The sequence below is a fragment of the Cupressus sempervirens genome, chromosome 7 (assembly GCF_028749045.1).
Source record: "Cupressus sempervirens isolate cs-2001-9-10 chromosome 7, ASM2874904v1, whole genome shotgun sequence".
Taxonomy (NCBI): Eukaryota; Viridiplantae; Streptophyta; class Pinopsida; order Cupressales; family Cupressaceae; genus Cupressus; species Cupressus sempervirens.
In genome coordinates, this window is record NC_143124.1 from 183,356,926 (window position 1) to 183,384,288 (window position 27,363).

Sequence of the window (27,363 nt, forward strand, 5' to 3'; positions counted from 1 at the left end):
ATACATTTTAGGGTTTTTGGAGGAGTGGGGTCCACTAGCCGACCAAAAAAGACACAACAAATATTTTTTTTTTAATGTTTTGAGCTTGCAAAAAGGGGGGACGGACGGCCGTACCCGGTACGGTTGGGGGACGGCTAGACGTCCCCTTTTTGTACCGAGGACGGTTGGCTGTGCCCCTTTTGTCCCCCCCACGTCCCCAAGTTTCGGGGACGTCCCTTGCAAAAAAAGGGAATTTGGTGACGGCTGGGGGACGTCCCATACCCGTCCCCCCGTCCTCGGGACGTCCCCGTCCCCGAAACGGGGGGTTTTAGGCCGGGTACGTGTCCCCGGGGAACATAGATCATCATCTTTCAAGCTCAACTTTAGATTAGTAATCTTCAGTTCATGCTTTAGGATCTCATTTTCTTTCTTCATTCTTGAAACTTCATCACTGTCCTTGATCTGATCTTTAGGCTCTTTCTTGGACTTAAGATAATCTATCTTATCTTTCAGCTTCCCAATGTCCATAGGGATCTTACTCAAGTTGTTAGGCCTTTTTTGAGTAATTGTGGTTTGATACCAATTGTTAGAAATAGGAAATATTGAAAGCGGGCGGGGGGGTAGGGGCGGGCGGGCAGGCGGGTGGTGAATCAGTATTTCACAAACTTTTGCCTAAAACTAGATATCTTTGAATTACTTATAACTTGCATATGAAAGTAAACTAATTATGCTGAACAATAAAAACAACCATAAAACAATGAAACTCATAACACTTTATTTTGTTCACTAGGGAAACTTTGACCAAGGGAAAATCCCGATGGGGATGGTACCCAGAAAATGATCTGCTAATCAAAAGTATCTTGTGAAAGATATTGGTGCTGTTAGGAGTCTATTACATCTATATAGTGTCTCGATCCTTATTAGAGGACTTAGGCCTTGTTAGAAGCCTCAACCCTGTTAGGAGTTGTTACTACAATTTACAAATGTATGCAAGATGAACCCACTACCCAAACATCCAATATACAATAAAAATTCTTCAATACCAAAGATAGATAATAAAAACCTCTTTACTACTGCTGATATCTTCAATATCTAATATTTGCTTTTGCTGCTCTTTACAAAACTTTATCACAATTCACATTGCTTTGATCATACATCATAATTGCATCACAAAACATTGCATTGCACATTAATAAGTTCACATATATGTTCGCACACTTGTTCACACAACTTTATATCCAAATTCTTTTCCTTTATACCATATTTCTTTAACTGTCGGCTTTCATAGCTTCACATGCTTGCCAAAACACAAAATTGAATCTTGCTAACTTAGGGTCAACATCTAGGATGCTGTCCCTAATCAATTAAGTAATTATTTTGATAAACAAAATAATTCCTTAATACAAAATACTCGATTTCACATCTGTTACCTTGTTCTGTCTGCCCAGCATTATCACTGTAAAACAAAATATCTCTGTTTGTACTGTCCTGCGCTCTTGCACACATCATCTTGACATACTATACTTCCTCCAGGTAAGTGCGCACGTGCCATAAATGCCTTTGTGAACTTTGCTGACCAAAAAAGGTTCTTGTGCTGACAGATACACTTTGTGACACAGAGGCAATTTTCTAAGTTTTTGACCCAAAACTTCATTTTCAAGATCTGCTGACTTCATTTGAGCTATATGTTGCCATAAATGACAACATCATATACTGTTAACAGTGTCAAATTGCTGACACACCAATCATAGATTCAAAGTTATAACATCACGAATAGGCCTCCCAAAAATTCTGCAAATATGATTACCTGTAAAACTTTAGAAATTGTGTTGGATTTAAGGATTAACTTAAGCCCATTCTTTATTGAATTGGGGCCTGGTCTAATTATATCAGGCCCACACATTCATGTTGGGGCCATGTGTCTCATCTTTAGGCCTCATCCTTTCAGACTTAGGCCACACGGTAGCTGCTTAAGTCACACGCCACTCATAGGAGGCCCATAATTTGACATTTGAAGTGAAAACTCAGCTTCTACCTAGGCCATTTGAACTAGGCTAAGGAGCTTCATTATTGGTCTTTCCCTTCTTACATTGCTTCTTCCTTTCCTCATTAAATCCATTGAGTAAGGTTGCTTCCTTTGTCCAATAAGACTAATTTCTTCCTTTGCCACATGGGGAGGTGGAATCCACTTCTTGATGTGGCAATCTACCACTTGAGAAGGTTGAATCCACACTTCTCTATGTGTCAATGCCACTTGAAGGGGTGGAATCCACTCCATGTGGCAAACTTGTCACTTGAGGAGGTGGAATCCACTCTTCTATGTGTGTCAACACATATAGAGGAAATATTATTTTTAATTTTAGCAATTGGTTTCTATTTATTTCCCTTTTTATGGCGATTTACCTTAGGCAATTTTTTATATTTTTGGCTCAATTTTCAGTTTTAATCTCTCAATTATCACACAGCCAAATTTCAACAATTGTTCTAGTTTTTTACACAACCAATTTCCACCAAAGTTTTCAATTTCTTGACACTTGGCCAAATTTTTGGCAACTCGACTTTTGGAAGGTTTGCAAAACTCTGAATTGTTGCTTGAATTTCTCTATCACCTAGACATACTAGCAAAAAGAGGTGGTCCTCATTTGCTATGGGGTGATGGTATGAAAACCTCACAAGTCCTCAATCTATTTTTTCAATATAGCAAATTGTATCTAGAGGAGGATTGCCCACATCTTAAGGTTTCAAATCAGATCTCTTCCCTTGATTAATTTGGGCATTCCTACTGTTCTTGGCTGATAACCTAGACTCTTTTGGCAGGACTTGCTTGATAAGTTGCACCAAAAGGTTAACAATTGGACTCATCGATGGCTTTTTACCGCTACGTGGGTGACCCTCCAATTAGTGATTCAAGCGCTTCCTATTTACAGAGTTGGGTTCAAGCAGCCCTGTGTATTTTCTTAAATAATTTGATGCCCTCTTGCGCCAGATTCTTTGGAGTGGTAATTTGCAAAATTCTAAAAAAATGAAGAATATATCGCAATGATTTTAAACTATGATTAAACCAATAGAATTATGACACCTGTGGTATGGAAAGAGGACAACTGTCAGCATCGACTATTTATCTCACGAAGTGCGACGTTGACATCATCGTGGACACACGTCCACAAGGCGCTTCTCCGCATTGCTTAAAATTCTTGCATCTTGCCAATGTGGGCAAGTGCTGTCCGTCAATCAATCCAAGATCAATGGTACATCACAATTGATCACATGGTAATAACTTCATTAAAGAGCCAACCAATAACATTGTAGGAAATTTGAACGTGCGTTGACGGGCATTGACAACTCTGCGAAAAGGGTCTGAAAATTTTTGATAGGCTACAAACTTTGTAGCGTACTGAGGTTCCAACGTCAGCAAGGGCTACGTGGCACAAAGGCGCTTGCCCGCTTTACTTAAAGTTCTTGCATGTTCTTAATGCGGGGAAGCGCCAGCCTTTGATCTTACCAAGATCGACGGTTAATCAAAATCTTGCTGCAGTTAAGGTTCTTAAATAAAACAATTCAAAACAGTAACTGTGATTAAAAACTGGTTTAGCAAGGGTTTATCACGCAAATTTGTATAGTAATGCTTGCAACATGAAACTTTAGGGTAAATTTATCTAGCCTAAAATCCTTTTGAAATATTATTTTCAGAAAATTTCAAGGGCTAGAGTAATAAAGGAAAAAAGCTTTAGGGGTTTTTAGGAGTCTTACCCAGGGTCTTGACCTAAATTTAAAATTTTAAAACACACACTTAAGGGTTTTCACTGCTGAATGCAACAAAGCAAGAATGGTGATGTAATCATGCATTATAAGACGACTCATAATTTAGGCCTAGTTGTTGATAATAGATGGAAGGACTTTTTCTAAGTAGCCATCACACAACTTAGAGAGGGATCAAAATGTGTTGATTCATATTTCGGCTTCTCGAGAATGCAATTCCTTAGTTGGACCAAATGTCATGGCTCGAGATAGTGTTCTTTCTTGTAAATATAGTGTTTCTGTAAGGTATTTGGAGCTTTATAGACAATTGTTTGGAGGTATTGAGGTGCCTTGGAGGAAACAAACTTGATATAAATTTTCTTGGTCCAAATTAAATCTTTCTTTAGGACTCCTTTGTCAAGGAGATCTGGCAGCTTTGGTGGGGTATTAGGGGTTGGGCTTAGTTATGGGCTTGGTGGGCTAAATCCCTTGCTAAACCATCTTTTCTCCACGTTGCTTCGGCTCTTTTTCCCTCTTTTATTATTTGGCATGTGAGGTTAGAGTGGAATCAAAGCACTTTAAAGGATGTGGGGATGGTTGCTATCCACTGGCGGTGGAAAATTATCCATTCACTTTGTGATACTATTTTGGCTAAGTGTGATTTGACTGAAGGAGTGGATCTTGGAGATTTTAATTGCAGTCTTCTAAACTTTCCTCTTCAAGGGGGCGTCCTAGTGTATGCTTGTCATGGTAATTGTAGGCATACATCATTGCAGAGGATCAATCGGGTGGGTTGTTGGTCGCCCCCTCCTTATTGAGTTTTAAAATTTAATGTCGATGACTCTTTTTGAGATAATATTTGGTATGCTGGCATTGGTGGTCTTGGTTGAGATAGTTCTGCTGAAGTTTAGTTTATTTATTTTTGTTAATAAGGGCCTTCGTAGAAATAGTTTTAATTGGCTCTTGCATTTTGCATGTTGTCTGTTGTGCTCTTGGCTGACACAAGATTATTTATTAGTTTGATTCTCAGGAGGTGGTGAATTTGTTAACTAGGCTAGAGCTAGGGAATGTTAGTGGGCACTTAGCTTTGGTAATTAGACATATTCTCTAGTTGTGCAGCTACTTGGACACTTACACATATTCCTAGGGAGTTTAATGGTGTTGGGAATTGTTCAGATGAACGGGCTTCAAATCAAATGCAGGATTGGAATATCATAGTTAAGGTGTGTTAGTTAGTAGTTTGTTCTCCTGTTTGATTTTATAATCTAACTCTTTCAATGCCCAATGTCTTGGAGAAACCAAAAAGGATGTTACCAACAAATGGGTCAATGTATGTGTTTTATCACTGCCCTCTGAATCACAAGGTACAACACCCTTAAGACTTGCAATGATGTGCAACGTATATGTCTTTCTTAGATTAGAAGTTTTATACAAAATAAGCTCTTAACCTGAGAGCAGTAAAGGCTAACGAAATTGCTTGTAGACACAAACAATTCAGGCAAAATATATAGGGACAACCTATCACACCCAATGGAATGACTATAGTAGTTTATCTTCGAGATTTTTTGACCTTTACTCCTATTCTAAATACAGAGTAATCATCTAAATGCAAAAGGAGCAAGGAAGAAGAGATGCACATGAAGGGCAAGTGGAATTGCTTTAACTATTAGACTTAGATGAAATGGAATTCAACAAGTTACTAATAGATTCATCCACATTTATTCTTCAATTCCCAATGAAGCTACTTTTAACATGCCATGAAACAAGCAAGAGGAGAAATAGAATCACATATGAACAAGTAAACGGAATTACCTATATTGTAAGAACCATAGTGAAATGGAATTCACATGATCATCACAGAATTGCATGTGATTGTCCTTCAACTCTCAATGTAGAACTAATCTATGAATGGGCAACAAAACATGAAGAGCAAATTAGGTAAATAGAATTACAAAGCCAATTCACCATCAAGTTTCCCGACCTTTGTATTATCAGAAGAAATTGTATTTATAGTTTTTTGTTATCCCTTTGTTCTAGCAAAGCAACAATCGCATAATAGAAATAAAACGTGAAATTATCTAATCAGCAACATTGTATGGACATGTGGCATCTTCCTCGTCGATGATCTTGACTCCATAGCACTTCTTAAAACACAATGAATGTTTATCTTCGTGTTGTTTTAGGAACCCTGTGAAAATCTTCATTTTCTTCATATTCTGCTGTTGGTGCCATATTTATGTAATTTGTATCTCAACGGTCACTGCAGAATTGAATTCTCACCGTCGATCTTGAATCAATGATCACGATTGAAACATAATAATCTTCTTTATTTTCCTTGTCGCTCCTTCGTAACTATGATTCATACGATGCCTTTACTCAATGCAATGATGCGATCATTGTTTATACCAACTTTCATGTATCCTTCGTAGTTTCACAACTTAAAGTCTTTTAATTGCATTACTGCATGCGACGTTGCGATCGCTTTACACTTAACCACTAGATCACCTTTTGCAACTTTGCAACATTGAATTGAGAGTTTAGTTGACTGCCTGCGATGTTGCGATAACCGTTTGAGGTTGACTGTTTCCTTTTATCGCAGTTTCACAACTCATGATCTTAACTCATTTCATAACTTTGTGAGGCTGCGAATACATGATCTCGCTCTTTCTCTACCCTAACCTTAGGTTATGATTAACCACTTGCGACGTTGCGAAAACCTTCGATTTGATCTTCATCCAACAGCTAGGGATCAATCTCCAAGGATAATTGACTTTTCCACCAGTCTACGTAGCTTGCTAAGATGACATCTGGACCATCCACACATTGAATCGACAACGCATGTTTGCTTACCTTTACAATTTGATGTTAAATGGTGTTTACTGTCTTCTGCAACACAAATTGCTTTCTCCACATTCTAAGCTCGATCACCAGTGATATCTTCTATGGAAACTGTAACACACGTGAATTTTTGCTTCCAACATGATTAAGAATAGGAAATGATGGATCAAGAAAGTATCTAGACCTTCTCCTCAGAGGAACACATAAACAAACCCTCCAAAACCTAACCACCTAGCCTTTTGACTAGTGGATTGCTAGCATGATTTCCCACATTAGGTTAGCTCAAAGGAATGATGAGAAGAAACAGATGCAAGCTAAGAAAAATTCAGAAAACTAAGGTGTCATGTGAAAGAGTGAAATGGTGCAGATGTGGGCCTTGGAAGATAGAGAACAACACACATGCTAGAAAATGTCACCAAATAACTTTGCCCTTCCATCTGCAAGTCACAAAAAAACAAAGAGCGCTGGCTGTTACTGTTTAAAATGACAAAGAAAAGTGACTGGTGGTGGCAGGCCACCTTTGCATACCCTAAGGAATGCACATAGAAGGGAAACCTAAGTTACCGATCTAGATGCGGAATTGGAAGCGGATGCGGTAAGTGAATACAGGGTGCGGGAATTATTATTTTTTGGGTACGGATGTGTTTGGAAACTTTTATATATATATATATATATATATATATATATATATATATATATATATATATATATATATATATATATATATATATATATATATATATATATGCAAAGAATTCAATAAACTTATTAATACAAGAACTTAGAGTTAGAAACTTAGAAATATACAAACATACATCATTTGCTAGTATCATATGATACTTTACCATTGATCAAGATTCAAGATATTTCATATGTCAATTAAATAGTTCAAGCTTCAAATTAAAACTTCATAGGCACAGATATTCATGTTCTAGACTCCACATCCAAACTACAAAATCAAAAACATAGTTCATGATTCAATGTTCACTAATCAGAATCATAAGGATTCTCAAAAGAATCTGAATCCTTTTTATTTCCAACCGTTGCAAGGTCCGTATCATTTGAACCAAAGATGGTTCCACTTGTGCTAGATGCACCATGTGTTATGGACCTATCATCACCATCATCCATCATCATAATAAGATCATGAAGTGTTGCATCCAAGTTTGCACACTCAGATCCCAAAGTTTGGCTGCCCCATCCTTGTACTCGTCATCCTTACGTGACAAAAGATAAAATTTGGTATGGATGTAGATTGACCACATCCGGTTGCACTTCACTGAATGGATATAGGAGTATGTACTCCAATTCCTTTCAGCAGCAAAAGAACTTGCAACTTGCTTTCACAAAATTAATTCTTAAAAATTAAACATACAAACGAAAAGTAAATGACAATATAATATATGTTAAACACTAGATTGTAGAATACAAGTTGTAATCTAAAAACAAAAATCAAAACTTACTTGCGATATGATTTTGATTGCAAGAGGTTGTAGATGCTTATATGGCTGACCATACATGTACCACCATGTGATTGCTCCCATTTTATTTTGGTCCTTAATTCCAAATGGAGTAAGCTTTGCACCAAAAGTAAATTAGCCAAATTCTAGCCTCACCTTTTCATGCATCTCATCATCTTGGAAGATTCTAGCAAAGGCTTTGGAGCACCCATCAGCAACCTTTTCATCAGCATATGGTGCAATTCTATTTGGCATAGAAAGTACCGTCTCGCTATAATACCTCTGAGATAAAGCATATGCAAGGAGGTGCAATGGGGTAGTCATCTTCAATAATTATTACTTCCACTTTACTACATAAGGCTTGACATTTTGTAGGGTCACTCTCATGTGTTTGTGTAGAATGTTTTACCTTCTCAACCATGGTGCTCATGCCGTCATACACATCTCCCAAGAAAGGCGTATCTGTATTGGCAAAGCAAAGCATAGTCATGATGAGCTTGGTAATAACCAATACATATTGCACACGAACCCACCAACGTTCATCCAAGATCATACCCCTAATCTTTAGGGATCTTTTTGTATTTGAAGCCTTCCGCACACCCCATTGAGGACAAATGACTATTTGGCTGAAAACATCTTTCACTTTGAGAAGTCGTCTCATAACAATAGTATGAGATGCACAACGGGTCTCCACAACCTAAGCAAATTGACAATAAAAATTATAAATATTAACTAAATTATAAAGCCATGAAATCTAATAATTGCGAAAAATTAATTTACCTTCTACAACTGCAATTGTGAGTATGTTCTAAAAATGGATTGTGACATGTTATAGTCACAAACTTGTCTATGTCCTCTCCCTCTTCGTATATTTGCTTCACCCAATCTATTTGAGTGCCAATCTGTTGCATAATCAAGTTGAGAGAGTATGCAATGCATGGTGTCCAAAAAATATGGTCATACCGACCCTCACCTTTTCATGCATCTCATCATCTTGGAAGATTCTTGCAAAAGCTTTGGAGCACCCATTAGCAACCTTTTCATCAGCATATGGTGCAATTCTATCTGCCATAGAAAGTATCGCCTTGCTATAATACCTTAGAGATAAAGCATATGCAAGGAGGTGCAATGGAGTAATCATCTTCTCCCAACGATGAATAATTATTGCTTCCACTTTATTGCATAATTGTAAAGTTTCTAATCAAATTTCAATATAATGTTGACTGATGCACGATTTGGTTGCAGGTTCAAACACTACTACCAATGGATATGATTTACTTCAGAATATGTGTGTACCACTACAATAATAATAGAGACGTTCTTATAAATGTGATGCTCAAGTTCCTTAGGATATGCTTGCATTAATAGATTTCGATGCCAAGCAATATTGGGCAGATTGAGTATATATATAACAAGGAAGGGTGTGAGAGTGAACGGGCATGTCTCTGAACGGAGACATGACCATTCACTGTCACACCTATTCAGTGTTTGATTATCATACCCGTTCTGAGTTAGACATAACACAAGTCTAAACTTATATCAATGATCATAATGAACTCGTTTCATATAAAGCCGGATAATGATATTTACACAGATCGAAAATGATCTAAATCAAAAGGGATCGAAATATGTCTTGATCATGATTGAGATATGATCTCAGATGAAAGTATATATATGTACATCGGATTCAAATGCAGCAATCACATGATATTCTTCATGATAGTAATCTAATCATTATAAAGTCGTCACTTTATAATGTTAGAATCAACATTTCATTATAAAAGATCGTCACCTTTTAATAATGTACATAGGGTAGGTCCACAAGTCATAGAGTCACACACATGACAAAAGAGTTTACACTTTAAACATGTTTATTAAAAATAATACAAATTTACAAAGTTGAGACTCAATCTCATAAACTCACATTTCAACCATACCAAGTTTCTATTTGAAATGATCAACCTTCACCTTAGGAAGAGGCTTGGTGAGAATGTCAGCTTTTTGATCACTTGTATTAATTTTTTCCAATTGAATAGCTCTTCTTTCCACCATGTCTCTTATATAGTGGTAAGGGATTTCTATATGCTTGGATCTATCATGAAATATCGGATTCACGGACAACTTGATACAACTTTGGTTATCATAGTGAATAGCGGTAGGTTTCAGAGGCTCACAGAATAAACTCGCAAGCAATTTTCAAAGCCACACTGCTTCTCTTGCTCCCATTGCTGCTGCAATGTACTCTGCCTTGATTGAACTCTGAACTATTGAAGCTTGCTTCCTGCAAGTCCATGAGATCATAGCTGATCCTAAACTGAAACAACATTCTGATGTGCTTTTCTAGTCTTGTTCACTTCCGGCCCAATTAGAATCAGTATATCCATGTAACTCCATGCTGGTATTGTTAGATTTAATTTCATTCCCAATAGTGCCTTAAAGATATCTTAATATATGCTTCAAAGCAACAAGATGTATTTCTCGAGGTTCACACATGAACTGACTTAATGCATTCACAACATAGCAAATATCTGGTCGATTATTCACAAGATACATCAGAAACCCAATTATCTATCTGTATAAAGTGGGATCAATAAGTTTGGATTCAATAGTTGCTTCCTTTAGCTCGTGTAAGTTGGTTTCCATAGGCGTTGACATCAGTCGACGGTTCCACATTCCAAATCTTTTCAGAATATCGATTGTATACTTCTTTTGATGTAGGAAGATGTGTCTAGACTTTTGACGAACTTCCCATCCAAGGAAGTAATGAAGAATCCCTAAGTCCATGTCAAATTCAGAAGTCAATTCTTTCTTACACTGATTAATGAGATGGTCTTCTCCTGTAATCAGAAGGTCATCAACATAAAGGATTAGAATCAACATATCACCTTTAGTTGCTTTAAAATAAAGATTTGGATCAACATTATTCTTGGTGAATCCAAGACTTAGAAGATATTTGTCAATCCTTTCATACCAGGCTTGAGGAGCTTGTTTGAGTCCATATAGAGCACTTTTCAATTTACATACATAAGAGGCAGCATCAGGAGTCACAAATCCTTCAGGTTATTCCAAGTATACTTCTTCCTCAATCGTTCCATTTAGAAAAACAATTTTCACATCCATTTGATGAATTTTTCAACCTTTAGCTACTGCAATGGCTATTATAGTTCTGACTGAGGTATACCTAGCAATTGGTGCAAAAGTTTCTTCAAACTCTATTTCTTCCTTTTGAGAGAATCCTCTAGCCACAAAATGAGCTTTATGTTTTTCAGTGCTACCATCTGCAGCATACTTGACTTTGAGGAGCCATTTGGATGAAACAACAAATTTTCCTTTAGGTCTAGGAACTATATCCCAAACAACATTTTTGAGTATAGACTGATATTCTTCTACCATTGCATCTTTCCAAACTTGATGTTTGAGAGCTTCAGAAGCATTAGAAGGTTCAGACTTTGGAATCTCACACATGAATGCATTGTATGTTAATTTCGAGGTCTTATGCTTTCTCTAAATGTCCTTGAAGGTGCTGCTAATTAATCTCCTTCCTCTATAATTTTTCATCTCCAAAGTGGCCTCTTAGAATTATTGTCAAGACTCTTTTCTTGAGTCTCAGGAAGTATCTCATTTTCATTTGAAGTCTCTTTAGGGTACTCCCTTTGAATCTCAGGAGCAAGAGCCTCTTCTAGGGAATAGGGTAAGTCATCGGTATCTAGATCATCTAAAATTTTGGCTCTTTTGAAAGCAATGTCTTCTTGAAAGATGACATTTCTGCTGAGTTCTATTTGTTTTTGTCCAAGTATGTATGTAGATTCTGTAATCCTTTACTGTTTCACTAAAACCAATAAGAATTCCTTTCCTTCCAGTAGGTTCGAACTTCATCAGTTTCTCCTTAGGTACATGACTAATGTTAGGTTTCATACCTTAAAAGGCTTCTTCAGGAGTTCTGTTGTCCAGATATGAGTGAGGACATCTATTTTGAATATAGACTGCTGTATTAGATGCTTCAGCCCAAAATGACATGCTCAAGTTTTGATCATATATCATAGCCCTAGCAGCTTCTACAATGGTTCTATTTTTCCTTTCAACAACTCTGGGTTGTAGGGAACTGTAAACTCCCTCTTAATCCCAACAAGTTTACAAAATTCTTTAAATATTTTAGAATAGTATTCTTTTCCATTATTTGTTCTTAGAATTTTAATTTTCTTTTCTGAGGAGGTTTCAGTGATAGTTTTGAATTCTTTAAATTTAGAAAGAATCTCTTCAAATTCTTTGCACTTAAGTATATCCATGTCTTCTTCGAAAAATCATCAACAAATATCACATAGTACAAAAACCCTCCTAAGGATGGTGTTGACATGGGTCCACATAGGTCAGAGTGTACTAGTTCTAACACATCTTTAGTTTTGCTTAAACTATGAGGAAATGACTTTTTTTGTGTTTTCTCGAACGCACAACCTTTGCAAGATTCATTCTGAATTTGACTTAATTTGGGCATATTAGCTACAAACTTCCCTATAGATGTTATGGCACGAAAGTTGATGTGACCTAATCTTCGATGCCAAATTTCATTTGAATATGAAGTCTCATGAACAAGTGCATGATTTGTTTTAGTGCAAAACTCATATAGCAGTCCTTGTCTTACTCCTATCGTTTGAGCCTTCTTTATAGTTGAATTCTTTGCCCATGCTAGTACTTTGCATTCCATGAATGTAACTCTATAACCATCATCTTCAAGCTGATATAGATATTAAATTCCTTTTAATACCTAGTACATATAGAACTCCATAAAGCTGAATAGATTTTTCTGACTTTAATTTGATGGTGCAGGTCTCAATTCCTTTTATGGAATGTGCAGAATCATCTCCAATTGTAACTTCTTCATCTGTTTCTATTTGCATGCACTCTAGATTATCTTGATATCCAGTGATGTGTCTTGAAGATCCACTGTCAACTATCAAGTGTTGGACTTGGTTGATATTTGACTAGACAAGGTTGAGTAGAAGGCATATTTCTCAGAATCTTGACCTTTGATTGATCTATCAGTTTTGGCAAATGATGCTTGAAGTTTTGATCGATCAGGATAATATAGTGCATAATGTCCATATTGATCACATCTCAAACATTGAATTTTAGACAAGTATTTCTTCTGTTTTGACTGTCCTTTTCCATGAAAGTTTCTTTTCCTTTTGGTGGTGTTCTTACCTTTCTTATGGGAGTTGGTGTTAAGAACATGAATGTCTTCATCTATGGTCTTTTGTTTTCCTTTAGTCATTAGTCTTGACTCTTGTTGAAGACAATTAGATCTTAATCGATCTAATATTGGAATTTTAGATCTTGCACTTATACCTTGTACAAATGACTCCGAAGAATTTGGTAGTCCTCCTAATGCTGTTAGGGGTATCTCTTGATTGTCAATCTCGTAACTGACTAAAGATAATTGATCTCTCAATTTAGTGATTCTCCTTTATTCATGCTAGTATTATTCATTTTTCTTTTTAGAGCAAGTTTTTTACTAGTGTTATTTACTATAAATGCATTTTCAAGAGCTTAAACATGCGATATGCTGTTGCATGTTTTGCCACAATAAGCACTATATGATCTCGAACAACATCCACTATTATTTTCATGGCTTTCTCATTATTCTCAATCCATAGAGTTTTCTCTAGATCATCTGTAGGTTCTTCCTTTTCTTCTTTTACAAAGGATTCTAATTTATTCTCTTTTAAGAGCATTATTATGCGAAGTTTCCAAGTTTTGAAGTTGTCAGCACTTGTAAGGTGGTGTTCAAATCTTAACATGTTTGTCATTTTGAAGAATAATGAGAGATTGCAATTTAATGTGAAAATCTGATCTCTTAAACTTAATGAGATCTTTCCTTAACAAGGCTTTGATACCATGTAAAGATTCTATTCAGATTTTAATATAATGCTGATTGATGCACAATTTGGTTGCAGGTTCAAACACTACCACCAATGGATATGATTTACTTCAAAATATGTGTGAAACACTACAACAATAACAGAGATGTTCTTATAAATGTGATGCTCAAGTTACTTAGGATATGCTTGCATTAATAGTTCAATGCCAAGCAATATCGGACAGATGGATTATATATATAACAAGGAAGGGTATGAGAAATAATGGGCATGTCTCCAAATGGAGACATGACCATTCACTGTCACACCTATTTGGTGTTTGATTATCATAACCATTCTGAGTTAATTAGACATAACACAAGTCTAAACTTATATCAATGATCATAATGAACTCGTTTCATATACAGCCCGATCATGATATTTACACAAATCGATAATGATCTAAATCAAAAGGGATTGGAATATGTCTCGATCATAACTGAGATATGATCTCAGATGAAATTATATATATGTGCATCAATTTCAAATGCAGCGATCATATGCATAATGACATTCAATGGGATTATATATATGTGTGTGTGTGTGTAAATTATACTAGTATATATATATATAGATCTTTGATCACAGTTATTGGCCGACCGTAGCTACATGCTTTAACAATAAGGCTTGACATTTTGTAGGGTCACTCTCATGTGCTTGTATAGAATGTTTTACCTTCTTAACCATGGTGTCCATGTAATCATACACATCGCCCAAGAAAGGTTTATCTATATCGGCAAAGCGAAGCATAGTCATGACGGGCTCGATGATATCCAATACATATTGCACACAAACCCACCAACATTCATCCAAGATCATACCCCTAATCTTTAGTGCCCTTTTTGCATTTGAAGCCTTCCACACATCCCATTGCGGACAAATGACCATTTGTCTCAAAACATCTTTCACCTTGAGAAGTCGTCTCATAACATTAGTATGAGATGGAAAATGGGTCTTAGCAACCTAAGCAAGTGTACAATATGTTAGTTGACAATAAAATTATAAATATTAACTAAATTACAAATCCATGAAATTTAAGAATTGCAAAAAATTAATTTACCTTAAGCAACTCCAATTGTGAGTATGTTTTAAACATGGATTGTGACATGTGGTTAGTCACAAACTTTTGTATGTCCTCTCCCTCTTCATATATTTGCTTCACCCAATCTATTTGAGTGCCAACCTGTTGCATACTCATGTTGAGGGAGTGTACAATGCAAGGTGTCCAAAATAATGGTCGTACGGACCCTCAACTAAAGCACTAACTCCCTTGCAATTTTTGGCATTGTCTGTAACAACTTGGACCACATTCTCACTACACCATATCTATGGCCTCAATGAGAATATTAGAGATGAATTGTGGATCTTTCACCTTCCCCTTGCCAATCAATTTCCTTTAGAAACATTGCCCCCTTTGGGGTACATTGCAATCACATCAATTAATGGCTTGTTTATTGTATCTTTCCAACCATCAGACACAATTGTCACACCCAAAGTTTTCCAATAATTTCTAATGGGTTGAAGTGCTTTCTCTATAGAAACTTTCTCCTTTTGCAAGAGTGGTTGGTACACACCTTTTTATATCCAAGACTAGTGTAATCATTTGGTGCTTCTTTGATGGCTCTTACCATTTCTTTTCAATATGGCGACAGTTTGAATGGAAGGCCATTAGCATAGAGGCAACATGTAATAGCTTTATCAGCACAGTCTATTGCGTCAATTTTAAATGCAGAGTGCAATGGGCCTCTTTTCTGGGCTGCTGCAAAATTTTCTACTTCATCCTTCTCTCTTGGTACAAGTACTTGCATGAATGGATGTTTGGAAGATATAATTGGTTCTATTTCAGCGGGTGGTTTCATTTTGTTCTTTTTTGAGGAACGTTGATAATAACTTTTTTTGATCTTTTAACCAAATGATCAGCAGCCTCTTGTTCTTTTACAAACGAAGTTATCTATGCATCAGACAACCCCTTCCCATCTGCACCTTTGCACATTCGAAAACCTTTACCAGCAGGGCCCATGAAATGAAGTTTTACCTTAGAATAAGAGCTGTTGAAAGGCTTTCCTTTGTTATGTTGACAATAATTACTACTCCAAGTATAGGAGTCACCACTTGCAATGTAACAAACGAATTTTCCTAACCAATTTAAAACACTTAATTAACAAATAACTGAATCCATTTCACATGACAATGACTTCCATTAACTAAATCTAACTAGAAAGAAGTAACTGGTTCTTATTATATTTGCAATTTATATTCAACTGATGTAACAAAATAAATAAATGAAATGCATTGCTATCATTTTAATCATTTCTAACTGGTAACATATTCAATTGAAAGTAAAGTAACAACTATCTTCTTTATCAACTAATATATTCATTCAATTTATGCTTTTAGAAATCTAAACTATCTATTTATTCTTCTAGGAATCTAAAGGTAAAAGAGCAAAAAAAACATACAGTAATAATGGAGTAAATCCTTTGTCATGTTGTTCAAGCCTTGGCATTGGTGAGAGGAGAAGCATTGACATAGGCATAACCTTCCAACCTCGAACCATACTTATCCCCACACATCCTAACTTAATAGAATGATCCTCCCTACTTCGGGATCGGGCTTGGGATGTTCTTAAGTCCGGCCATCCGAGCTACTTGGTGGTTTGAGTGCCCCATTAATTATTTTTAAATAACTTAAGCTTGTGGACAAACAAAAAAGATCTCATGATTGACACTTATGCCTATAACTACCTTGGCCAAGGATTTCAAATTGGGTTTGTAAACCCGATCTCCACCACTCGACTTGACAACAGATTTCATCTTCAGGACATGCATGAGCTATTATGTGTTTTTATTACCTAGTTATCTGATTTCATTCTCGATTCTTGCAGGTTATCTTCACCTCTTCACCATTCATGGCTTCCTTGCTAGTGAATCCTAGGTGCTTGATAGATTATATCCATTCTATTTTATTTACACCTCTTCACCTTTAATGGCGTCTTTGCCGATGAATTCCTCGATGTTTGGGCATCATGACATTATTTACACCTTTGCAAAATGTATGAAAAGAAATAGTAATAATACGGACATGATCATTGACTCATGGATTTCATTATAGTTTCCATCTTCCATATCCATAATTGAGACAACCTCATGGTTATTAGTAAAGCAGGTGACATGATATCAGTCCCTATGAAGTTCCTACTAAGGAAGCTATGTTTTAAATAATGCATATTCCATTTAGTCCAGTATTTAAATCCAACAACAGTATTAACATTAATAAGGGTAGATGTACAAAACAGAGCACAGACTTGATGTAGCAATGAGAAAAAGAGACAAGATTGATCAGATAAGCATCGCAATGGACTTAGCATTACTCACGTGACCCGTAGCAAGATATTTCTTCCTCTCGCAGCCGGAATTAATGATCTCCCATGGTTTCCTTGCTCTGTACTTGTTGATGGATGAAGAAGGAAAGGAGGAATCAAATCGGGATGGTAAGTTATGAATCCAATATTGTTCTTAGAATCACTCGGCTTGCTAAAACGCAATAACAGGTGGATGTAAAGGTAGTGGTAATGTAGTGAGAAGAGGAGTTGTGACAATCACGATTAATGATATTCTTTTAAATGGCTGACCTTTACTTCTCGGCTACCTTCGGTTATCAAGAAGGCCATTCAAATGCCTCACAATTTTGAATTATAAAAGAAAGAAATAAAGAGGGAAAAGGAATAAGGAGTTGAATAGTTTTAAATTTTTAGTTTATTATTATTATGCGCTCTTATATACGTTCATGTGTATATATTGGTGAAATGACATCATTGTTACAAATGTAAATGGCAGAAAATTTGAATGAATTAATTAGAGATCAAACTGATCTATATATACAAAGAGGAGAGTCGAATAGAATAGAAACATTCTATTCTAGACTATACCAAATATTAGAAACATTCTAATATTTACAGAGATATAATAAGATACAATAGTGAGCATTAAAAGGAAACATGAAGGTTATTTTAATACCCCCCCTTAATGCTCAATCTATTTACTACACCAATAGATCGCCTGAATTTAACAAACTTGTCAGGACCAAGGGGTTTAGTGAAAATATCTGCTGATTGCTCTAAGGTAGGAACATAGCGTAACTGAATAGATCCATTTTCTACTAATTGTCGGATGTAATGGCAATGAAGCTCGATGTGCTTGGTTCGTTCATGAAACACTGGGTTCTTGGCAAGTTTGAGTACGCCCTGATTGTCTGAAAACAAAGAAGTCGGACCTACTTGAGGAATATGCATATCTGCAAGCATCTGTCGGAGCCAAACTGCTTCACAAGCTGCCTTGACGGCTCCTCTATATTCTGCTTCTGTAGAGGAGAGTGCATGTGCCTGTTGCTTCTTACTGGTCCAAGTAACTGCTGCAGATCCGATACTAAACACATAGCCAGAAGTAGATTTCCTATCATCAACTGAGCCGGCACAATCGGAATCAGTGAATCCACTGAGCTGAGGAGTAGTACTCCTTGTGTAAAGAAGACCATAATCTGAAGTACCATGTACATAGCGTAATAGCTGCAATCCAATGATCAGTCTTGGGGTTTGTCATGAACCGTGAGATGTAGCTGACTGCAAAATTGAGATCAGGTCTAGTAGTAGTAAGGTAGATGAGACTACCTACTAGCTGCCTGAAGAGTGTTTCATCTACAGGAGGAGAAACAGATTGTGCGGACAATTTCAGACCAGTCTCCATAGGAGTGGAGGCAGATTTGCAATCCTGCATTCGAAACCTATCAAGCAAACTTCTGGCATACTTGGAGTGAGACAAAAAAATGCTGTTGTCAGTCTGCCAAACCTCAATACCTAAACAATAATGAAGCAATCCGAGATCTGTCATATCAAAAGTTCTGCATAGATCCTGTTTGATTTCTGAAGTCAAATGTTTTGAATTTCCAGTAATGATCAAATCATCCACATAGACAACAAGAAAAAGAATATCATTACCAGAGTGTTTAATATACAGATTACTGTCTGACGGACTACGCTGAAATCCTTGAGTAACCAAGTAATGATCAATCTTTATGTACCAAGCCCTAGGGGCCTGTTTAAGACCATAGAGGGCCTTCTGGAGTCTACATACTTTGTGTTTTGAACCAGCAACCTTAAAACCTGGGGGCTGCGTCATGTAGACTTATTCCTGTAATTCACCATTGAGAAAGGCGCTCTTCACATCCATCTGATGAACTTTCCAACCATACTGAGCTGCAATTGCAAGAAGAATGCGAATAGTGCTCATTTTGGCTGTCGGTGCAAATGTCTCCTCATAATCAATGCCTTCGCGCTGGGTGAATCCTCGAGCAACAAGTCTAGCTTTGTATTTGTCCAAGGTACCATCTGCATGGTACTTGACCTTATAGACCCATTTACAGCTAATGGGTTTCTTCCTAGGAGGAAGATCTGAAAGAACCCAAGTGTGGTTCTTTTGAAGACTCTGAAGCTCAGAATCCATTGCTTGTTCCCATTCTGGAATTCCTTTGGCCTCTGCATATATCTGGGGCTCAGGGATACTGTGGATGTTAGCCATAAGAGCTATATTAACTGTGTTGTGCTGAAGGCTCTTATTTCTGGAGGTTCTACCCTCAATGAGTTCATCAGGACGAAGATCACTAAGCGTTTGAGCCCACCATTTTGGCCGAAGAGTCGAGGAGCTAATATCAGATGCTGTCGGAATAGCTGGAGGAGAAGCAGGAGCAGGAGTTGTATTATCTGGAAGTGACTGAGGTGGTGTATCAGTAGCATCAGATGACTCATATAAAATAGAAGAACCTAAGTCAGAGATTGCTGAAGACTGAATCTCGGAATGTGGTGGGGAGTCAGAGAGCGGAAATGGTCCAAATTCCTCATCAAACACAACATCACGACTGAAGATTAAACGATCAGTATTTACATCAATCAGTCTGTAGGCCTTATGTGTGTGACTGTATCCTGTAAACATAAGTTTCTGGCTTTTGGAATCCAACTTAGTGCGTTTGGCATCAGGAATCCATACATATGCCAGAGAGCCAAAAACTTTCAAATGGTTGATCCTAGGTTTGCGACCAGACCAGGCTTCCTTAGGAGTCTTATGATTAACTGCAAGGGTGGGTGACCGGTTAAGAAGGTAGACAGCTGTGGATATTGCTTCTGCCCAATATTTTCTGGGAACATTTCTATGTTCTAGCATAGCCCTAGCCATTTCTGTGATGGTACGGTTTCGACGTTCTACAACACCATTTTGCTGAGGGGTGTGAGGTGTGGTGAACTGACGTCTAATGCCATGAGTAGTATAGAAGGCAGAGAAAGCAGAAGAATAGAATTCCCCCCCATTATCAGCCCTAAGAGTACGGATGGGGGAACCAGACTCTTTTTCTACTAGAGCTTTAAACTGCTGAAATACAAGAAAGGCATCTGATTTTTGCTTAAGAAAATATACCCACATTTTGCGACTGAAATCATCCACAAAGAGTAAAAAATACCTGTTCCCAGTAATAGGAGTATTCATAGGACCACATACATCAGCATGGACTAACTGGAGTACTCTATATGCTCGCCATGTTTCACCATTCTTAAATGGTGTCCTATGTTGCTTCCCTGCTTGGCAAGCTCCGCAAACGCGATGGTTCTGGGTCTGAATATTAGGTAGGCCATGGACTAAATTATCTCGAGCAAGTTGTGCTAGATATTGAATGTTCAGATGATCGTATTGCTGATGCCAGAGACTGCTGAGAGCGGATGATTCGGCGATGAAGGCATGCTTAAGGGAATCGCCTGAATCTACAAGCCTATAAATACCATGATCCTCAAGACCGGAAGCAAGGGTAGTGCGAGAAGCACGATCAATAATCGAACACTTATTTCCACTGAAAACGACATCCAACTGAGGGGAGTGCTTTATAATTTGACTAACAGACAGAAGATTATGTTTCATGCCAGGAACATAACATACATTGAGAAACATGAGTTTTCTTCCTCCAGTCTGAATCTGAACATTGCCCTTGCCGACAATATTGTATTCTTCACCGCCTCCAAAGATTACTGAGTCAGAATAGGGAGTGAATTCAACAAACCAATCACGCCTATGAGTGAAATGTCAGGAGGCACCAGAATCGATGTACTAGGCAGAAGATTTCACATGATTTGCAGGTATGCTGGCCATAAAGGCATGGTAGATAGATTCTTTCTGCTCTGAGTGTTGGGTAGCATTGGTGTACTGTTTAATTGAGTCCGACTTCTGATGCTGCTGATACAAATGCTTATAATATGTGAATATTTCAAATGGCACAAACTTCGAGGTGAGAAAATGAAAGACCTAGAAAAATTGGAGAAGTACCCAGAAAGGAGCTCGAAAAACCCAAAAATAAAGTGTTGTTGGAATTCGGATCCGCTGGCTCGAAAATTGAGGCACAAAAAACGAGGCACCCACAAAAATTTGATGAAGACCCATTTGAGATTTCAAAAAACCCATCAAGAATATGTGATCAGGAAATTTTTGGAGGTCAAAAAACTAGGGTTTCGAGCAAAAACCTAGTCGGCAGCTTCGAAGGTCAGATTTGCAGGAAAAATGGCAGATATAGGCAGATTTTGGAACAAGTGGATTTGAGATAGACGGATCGAGGCAGATAAGGGCGGATTGAACACGTTTTCACTCACACAAAATGCCGAGTTGCAAAAAAACGGCGAGTTGCAGAAAAATGACGGTAGAAACCCGCGATTTGTAGAAGATCAGACGTGAGCCAAAGAAACCTGCGATTTAAAAAACGTGAACTCGGGATTTGCAGAATGAATTTCAGATTTCTCGGAACAGAAACCCTAGATGGGTTGTAGAGAAAATGGCAGAAATAATTTCGAAATTTAGAGCAAATAATTTCGAAAGAAATTATAAACTATTCAAAACCATTTGAAGCAATAGCTCTGATACCATGTTACAAATGTAAATGGCGGAAAATTTGAATGAATTAATCAGAGATCAAACTAATCTATATATACAAAGAGGAGAGTCGAATAGAATAGAAACATTCTATTCTAGACTATACTAAATATTAGAAACATTCTAATATTTACAGAGATATAATAAGATACAATAGTGAGCATTAAAAGGAAACATGAAGGTTATTTTAATTCATTAGATTGTAAAATTATAATTTATTGGTGTCACTTCATTTTTATATATGTGTTCATATTTAAGGGTTTATAATAATGATTAAATAAGAAATTTCAATAATAAATCTTCAAAAGTATGAATTATATTTTTTAATTTAGATTATCTTAAGTTTTTATTATATTGTTTTCCTAATAGCTCATGCGGTCCCATAGTGTAACCTGTGGTCAAGTCTTCGTATCTTTTCCAAGGTAGTCTTAGGTCATACCTGTCGATCCTGATGATTGGACCAATCGACCATCCCCTTCCGATCCCGTTTAGCAATGTTTCCCCTCTCTTCAGTCTTCTTCCTGCAATCACCCGAGCAAAACACTCTCACCAAGACATCAATTCAAAAATATATTGATCATGAATTCCAATCAAACAATTGTAAATCATCTAATGACAGTTATAGGCTGCTTGATTATTTTCATCAACGTCTATAATAACTAACTCATTTCACATGATCATCAAAGAAATAATTCGTTATCAGTTGGTACAATGTATATAATTAACTAACTCGTTTCACATGGTTAGGAAAAGAAATATTATGTTAACAATTGATACAATGTATATAATTAACTAACTTGTTTCACATGTTCAGGAAAGAAATAAAATGGTTGTGATCAAATTTTAAAATTAGGGCAAAATTTGGGATGTAACAGGCAACCTTTGATATTCTTGTTGTATGTCTCCACAGAGGAGACCCTAAATCAATTTTGAAATTATCCCCTCCTTGCCCTGCCACTAAACTTTGACCTTGTCCTCTCACTAAACTCTGACTGCTGGTGGCAGCCATTCTTGCACAATACAATGTAGTTCCTTTCTATAATAAGAAATTAAATAAATTTAAATCAATAAAAAAACTGTGAATATCAAGCATACAAGTAAAAAACAATGATACAAAACCATTCAAATAGATACCTAAACTTAATTCTCAATTTCTTTTAAAAAAAAAAAAAAAGATATTTAAACTGTGAATATCAAGCATACAAGTAAAAAACAATGATACAAAACCATTCAAATAGATACTTAAACTTATTTCTCAATTTCTTTTAAAAAATTCATTGAAACACTCAAGAATGGGATAGAATGCTTACCTCTTAGTGTTTTAATGAACTTGTGGAAGCCAACTCTTGCCCTACGATCATTCCTCTATGAAAATAATCAAGTTGCCTTCAAAATGCCAAAATGGTGAGAAGAGCAAACCCAGCTGCAAGCAAAATGATGGTTGAATGGATGAAAGGCCTCTATTAAAGCCGTTTTAGGGTTTGGCAAAATAGAAGTTATTATAGGCCTAAAAGGCACATTCTTTTTGGTTCTCTTTTTCTGATTGCCGCATAGGTGTCCAAAAGTGCCTGAATGCCCCTGTCGGTGCCATCCACAGGCATCCGAATATGTCTGGAAGCCTATAACAGGTTCTCGTCCGCATCTGGATGCCCATGGATGGCATCCAGGCAGCATCCACAGGGCTTTGCCTCGCCTCTGCCTCCGCATCCACCCTCTTGACCTGCAAATCGGTATCTTAGAGGGAAATGTCTATGCAAGGCTGAGAAAATGCAATCAAGAAAGCGATGGCTGCAAATAGATGCAGGAAAAACCAGCGTGTGTGAAAGGAGGAGCATCACTTAGAAGAAAAACACAATAATTTCCTTGTGATTCTGCACTCTATAAAACCCCATTAACCCAAATTTTTTTTTTCTGTAATAAAGTTCCATTAAGTCAAACTCTAAAAAACCCCATTGACCCGCTCTAGTACCATGTAATGGAAATTGTATGTCAGTAATGAAAACGTAGTTATGTTATGTGGGCAATTACACTACAATGTTTCTAAAAGAAACAAACGTAAATAGAAGTTGGAAAGAGAAACCACCTAGACAAACCAAGATAACCATAGAAGGAACATTACAATATTTTAATAACCCAAGCAGGTTAGAATACATTTTAATGGACTAAAAGAACACCCCTTAGGGGGAGAATTATGATGCTATAGATTTATAATCAAATCGTTGTAATAAAGGAGTTGTTTATCAAGCACAGAGGATCTTCGATATACTTGAAGACAGATTATAAAATGTGGAGATTGTACATCTCAAATTTGATGAAGACAAAAGTAGCAGCAGTTCAATCCTTTGTTGTCGAGGCAAAAGTCCTTGAGAAGTTTGTTGTGATTGGTGGTTTATAATTTGGTGCATGTAAATAATCTTATTTGTTAATTTGTTGCCCCCTTTTCAAATGGATAGAGTTATTAGTTCATATTCATGGTTAATATTCATACAGAAGGGGTAGGGCTAGTAGTAGGCTCTGCATGCAGCGGTTGTGAGTACAACTGCATATGGATTTTTGAATATTTCGTGTTTAAATTATGAATAGAATATTCACTTTAGGGAATCTTCCATGTATATCCAACAGGTAGAATTGATTGCTGTGTAGCTAGAGTCTCCGAGTTTATTTTGAACTGAACAGCAATGTAATATTCAATTTCATGCCTATGCCTGAAATCAATTTTATGATTGCAGGTTTGGAAAGGTCAAGGGATCAGAAAATGGAAACATGGGCAGGGTGATGGTTTTTTTGTCCAATTTGAGTCACCTGCTATGCGTAAATTGTGGTTTGTTTCTAGCTCAATTGAGAAAGGACAAACTTTGTGCAGGTATGTAAATTTTATTGAAGAATTGGAAGAACCTGATCTTGAATGTTTCCTTTTTAATTGCTGTGCATTTTTATGCTTAATATGTTATTGAAATAATTCAAGCAAAAATAAACTATTGGAACTTTAATTTGATTTGTTGGAGGCTTTATTTTAAGCATATCCAGTAACAGGCTTTCATTTTTTGCAGGGATCCTGAAGCATTAGATTTGGATGCTCATCAAGTGCTTCCACCTCTCTTCAGATCTCGAGATACACTAATTTTTTGAGTATTTATACTGTACCTTGAAGAGTGTATCTACAGTTTTAGTTGTTAAGGAAGCCCTCACAGCTTTCAGCCGCCCATCAATATGAGGGAGGAATAAGGTGAAAACTTGAATGGCTAATTTTGTTGGCCAGCTATTGGTTATCATCTATGGGAAGCAAGAGGGCTGATCATTATTGTCATCGTATCTTTACATGTGAAAATATCATGCAAAATAGTTTTGTATTTTCAGCAATATGTTAGGCTTGTCATTTGGTTTTAAATCCATCGTGGTAATTTTGTTATTCCCAAGCAGGCATTCTGAAGGTAGCTTTTGCAATTAAAGAAACTTGTTGACCATTTCCTCTGGAACAGTTTTTATGTCATGTTTGGATGTTTAAATCTTGTGATGGCTTTTGAATCATCGTAAAAAATCTGTTTTTTGTTTTGATTGTGGGAAGCAATAGATCCATATATAGCATAACGATCCACGAGAGTTGTGTAATTTGTGGTTTGTTATGGATCTCCTACTATGGATGAACTAGGTTTCTTTTATTAAATATTATTCTTCGTCTTATTTGACATGAATATATTTGCTAATATGCAAAAGGTTTTAGCCACTGTTAATTAATAGTCTACTAGCACTAACAAATGCTAAGCAGAAGTCCCTGGCTTTGAGTACATCTGTGAAGAAAATACTCCAAACTTTGCTGATACAAGCATATACAATGATGGTGGGTGGATCGTTTATAGAAAGAAATCACGGTGGCCCTTGCTTCTAATTTCAGGACAGGATTATTTATGCGGGGAAGATGAAAATGTCCTACACGTATATGCAAGCATTTTGCTTGAGAATTTTTAGCAATCATTATATATATATATGTATAAGACCAATTAATGTTCTTAGTTGTTTGCCGTTATTTATGTCCTTTTTCACCTGTTATTACTGTCCACCCACTATAGCTGGTCTAACTGTTAATTTGCCTTATAAGTTGTTTTGATTTTCCAACTTATTAATTGTTTTCATCTATTTTTACAGCTATTCCAGCTCTCAACTATTTTCTGTCCAAATACTCTTGTATTATTATTATTAGTGCATTTGCATGTGTTTCTGCTAATTTTTTTAAATACCGAGGAAGGGGAGTACAATTTATTTTTCATTCTGAAAACAAGGACGCATTGCATCTAGTTCCTGCTGGATGCAATAATGTTTGAATGAATTAGAAAATAATTTGTAATATTTTATTTGTAATACACATTATCATATTAATTTTTAAATAAAAAAAGTAAACCAACAAAATTCTGAGATGGTTGGATTTGGACACAGAAAAAGGGGTCTGGATTTGGTTGCCAAAATAAATATTGGTGCACTTCATCGGTTCCAATAAATATAGAATTCGTGAGCTCTAATTTGGGAGGTATTTGTAGATGTAATTGTTCTCTCGAAGTGAAAACAACACAACTACATGACCTGTAAAATTTAGATTGGGTGAAGATCTTCAAGTATTTTAAGGATAATTTCTAGATAATGTATATTCCAAATATTATAGAAGGAAAAAAGATAAGGAGCCTAGATTTTTTTTCTCAAAGATAAATATGCATTTAATGCACCACCCATTCAATGCATTAAATGCAACCATCAATCAATAAGTCACATTTTACCTAAGGAAACCTAGAAATTTGAAGTTGAGGAAAACATATTTTGAAGTCAACATTTGAACTGTTCTACCATGACTATTCATGGTACTAACCAATAGAAAGAAGAAAAAAATCATTTATTAAAAAATTAATTTAAAACTAGAAACATTATAGATGCACAAATATTTGTAAAAATTCATTTATTGGATTGGTTAGGAAAAAAAACAAATGAACATTCACATGAATGCTGTAATATCCTGCCTATGGTAGGAACTAAAAATATTATGTACTTGTAGTTGTGAAGATGACCCACAAGAAAATAATATCTGGTAGTTTATGGGCTGCATCTAATCTACAACGAACAGTAAATTAGGGACTTTATGAGCTAATAAATAATCTAAATGTTTGATTGGAGCTAGAATATGTAGGTTTGAAATATCAGGGAGGTTGTTATGAAATTTATGTCATTTGAACTACGAATATGTACAAATTTGAACAGAATATCTTTTAATTATTATGATAGCAAGAAAATTGATTTCTTGGGTTATTGGTAAATAAGTAAATTATAGATAGGATATATTGGGGTGACTTTTATAGTGAATGATTCTATACAAGAAGCATATTTATTTGTTCATGTGTTTACTTTATTAATTGAAACAATTGTATAGAGTCTTTTTATAGTTCTTTATCTTTAATAAAAAAGGGTAAAATTTCACTCACTCATAAAAGAGATATAAAG

General features: G+C 36.3%; 1 protein-coding gene across 1 annotated transcript in view; it reads left to right on the forward strand.

Moving 5' to 3' along the window:
• Nucleotides 1-25,391, forward strand: part of TPR3 (Tetratricopeptide repeat (TPR)-like superfamily protein) — a 72,914-nt gene extending 47,523 nt beyond the window's left edge. Inside the window, exons 7-8 of the mRNA XM_089791011.1 lie at nt 24,612-24,745; nt 24,933-25,391. Of these exons, the coding sequence (XP_089647137.1) occupies nt 24,612-24,745; nt 24,933-25,011 (213 nt within the window). The 3' untranslated portion in view covers nt 25,012-25,391. The remainder of the gene's footprint in view (nt 1-24,611; nt 24,746-24,932) is intronic.
• The last annotated feature ends 1,972 nt before the right edge of the window (nt 25,392-27,363 follow it).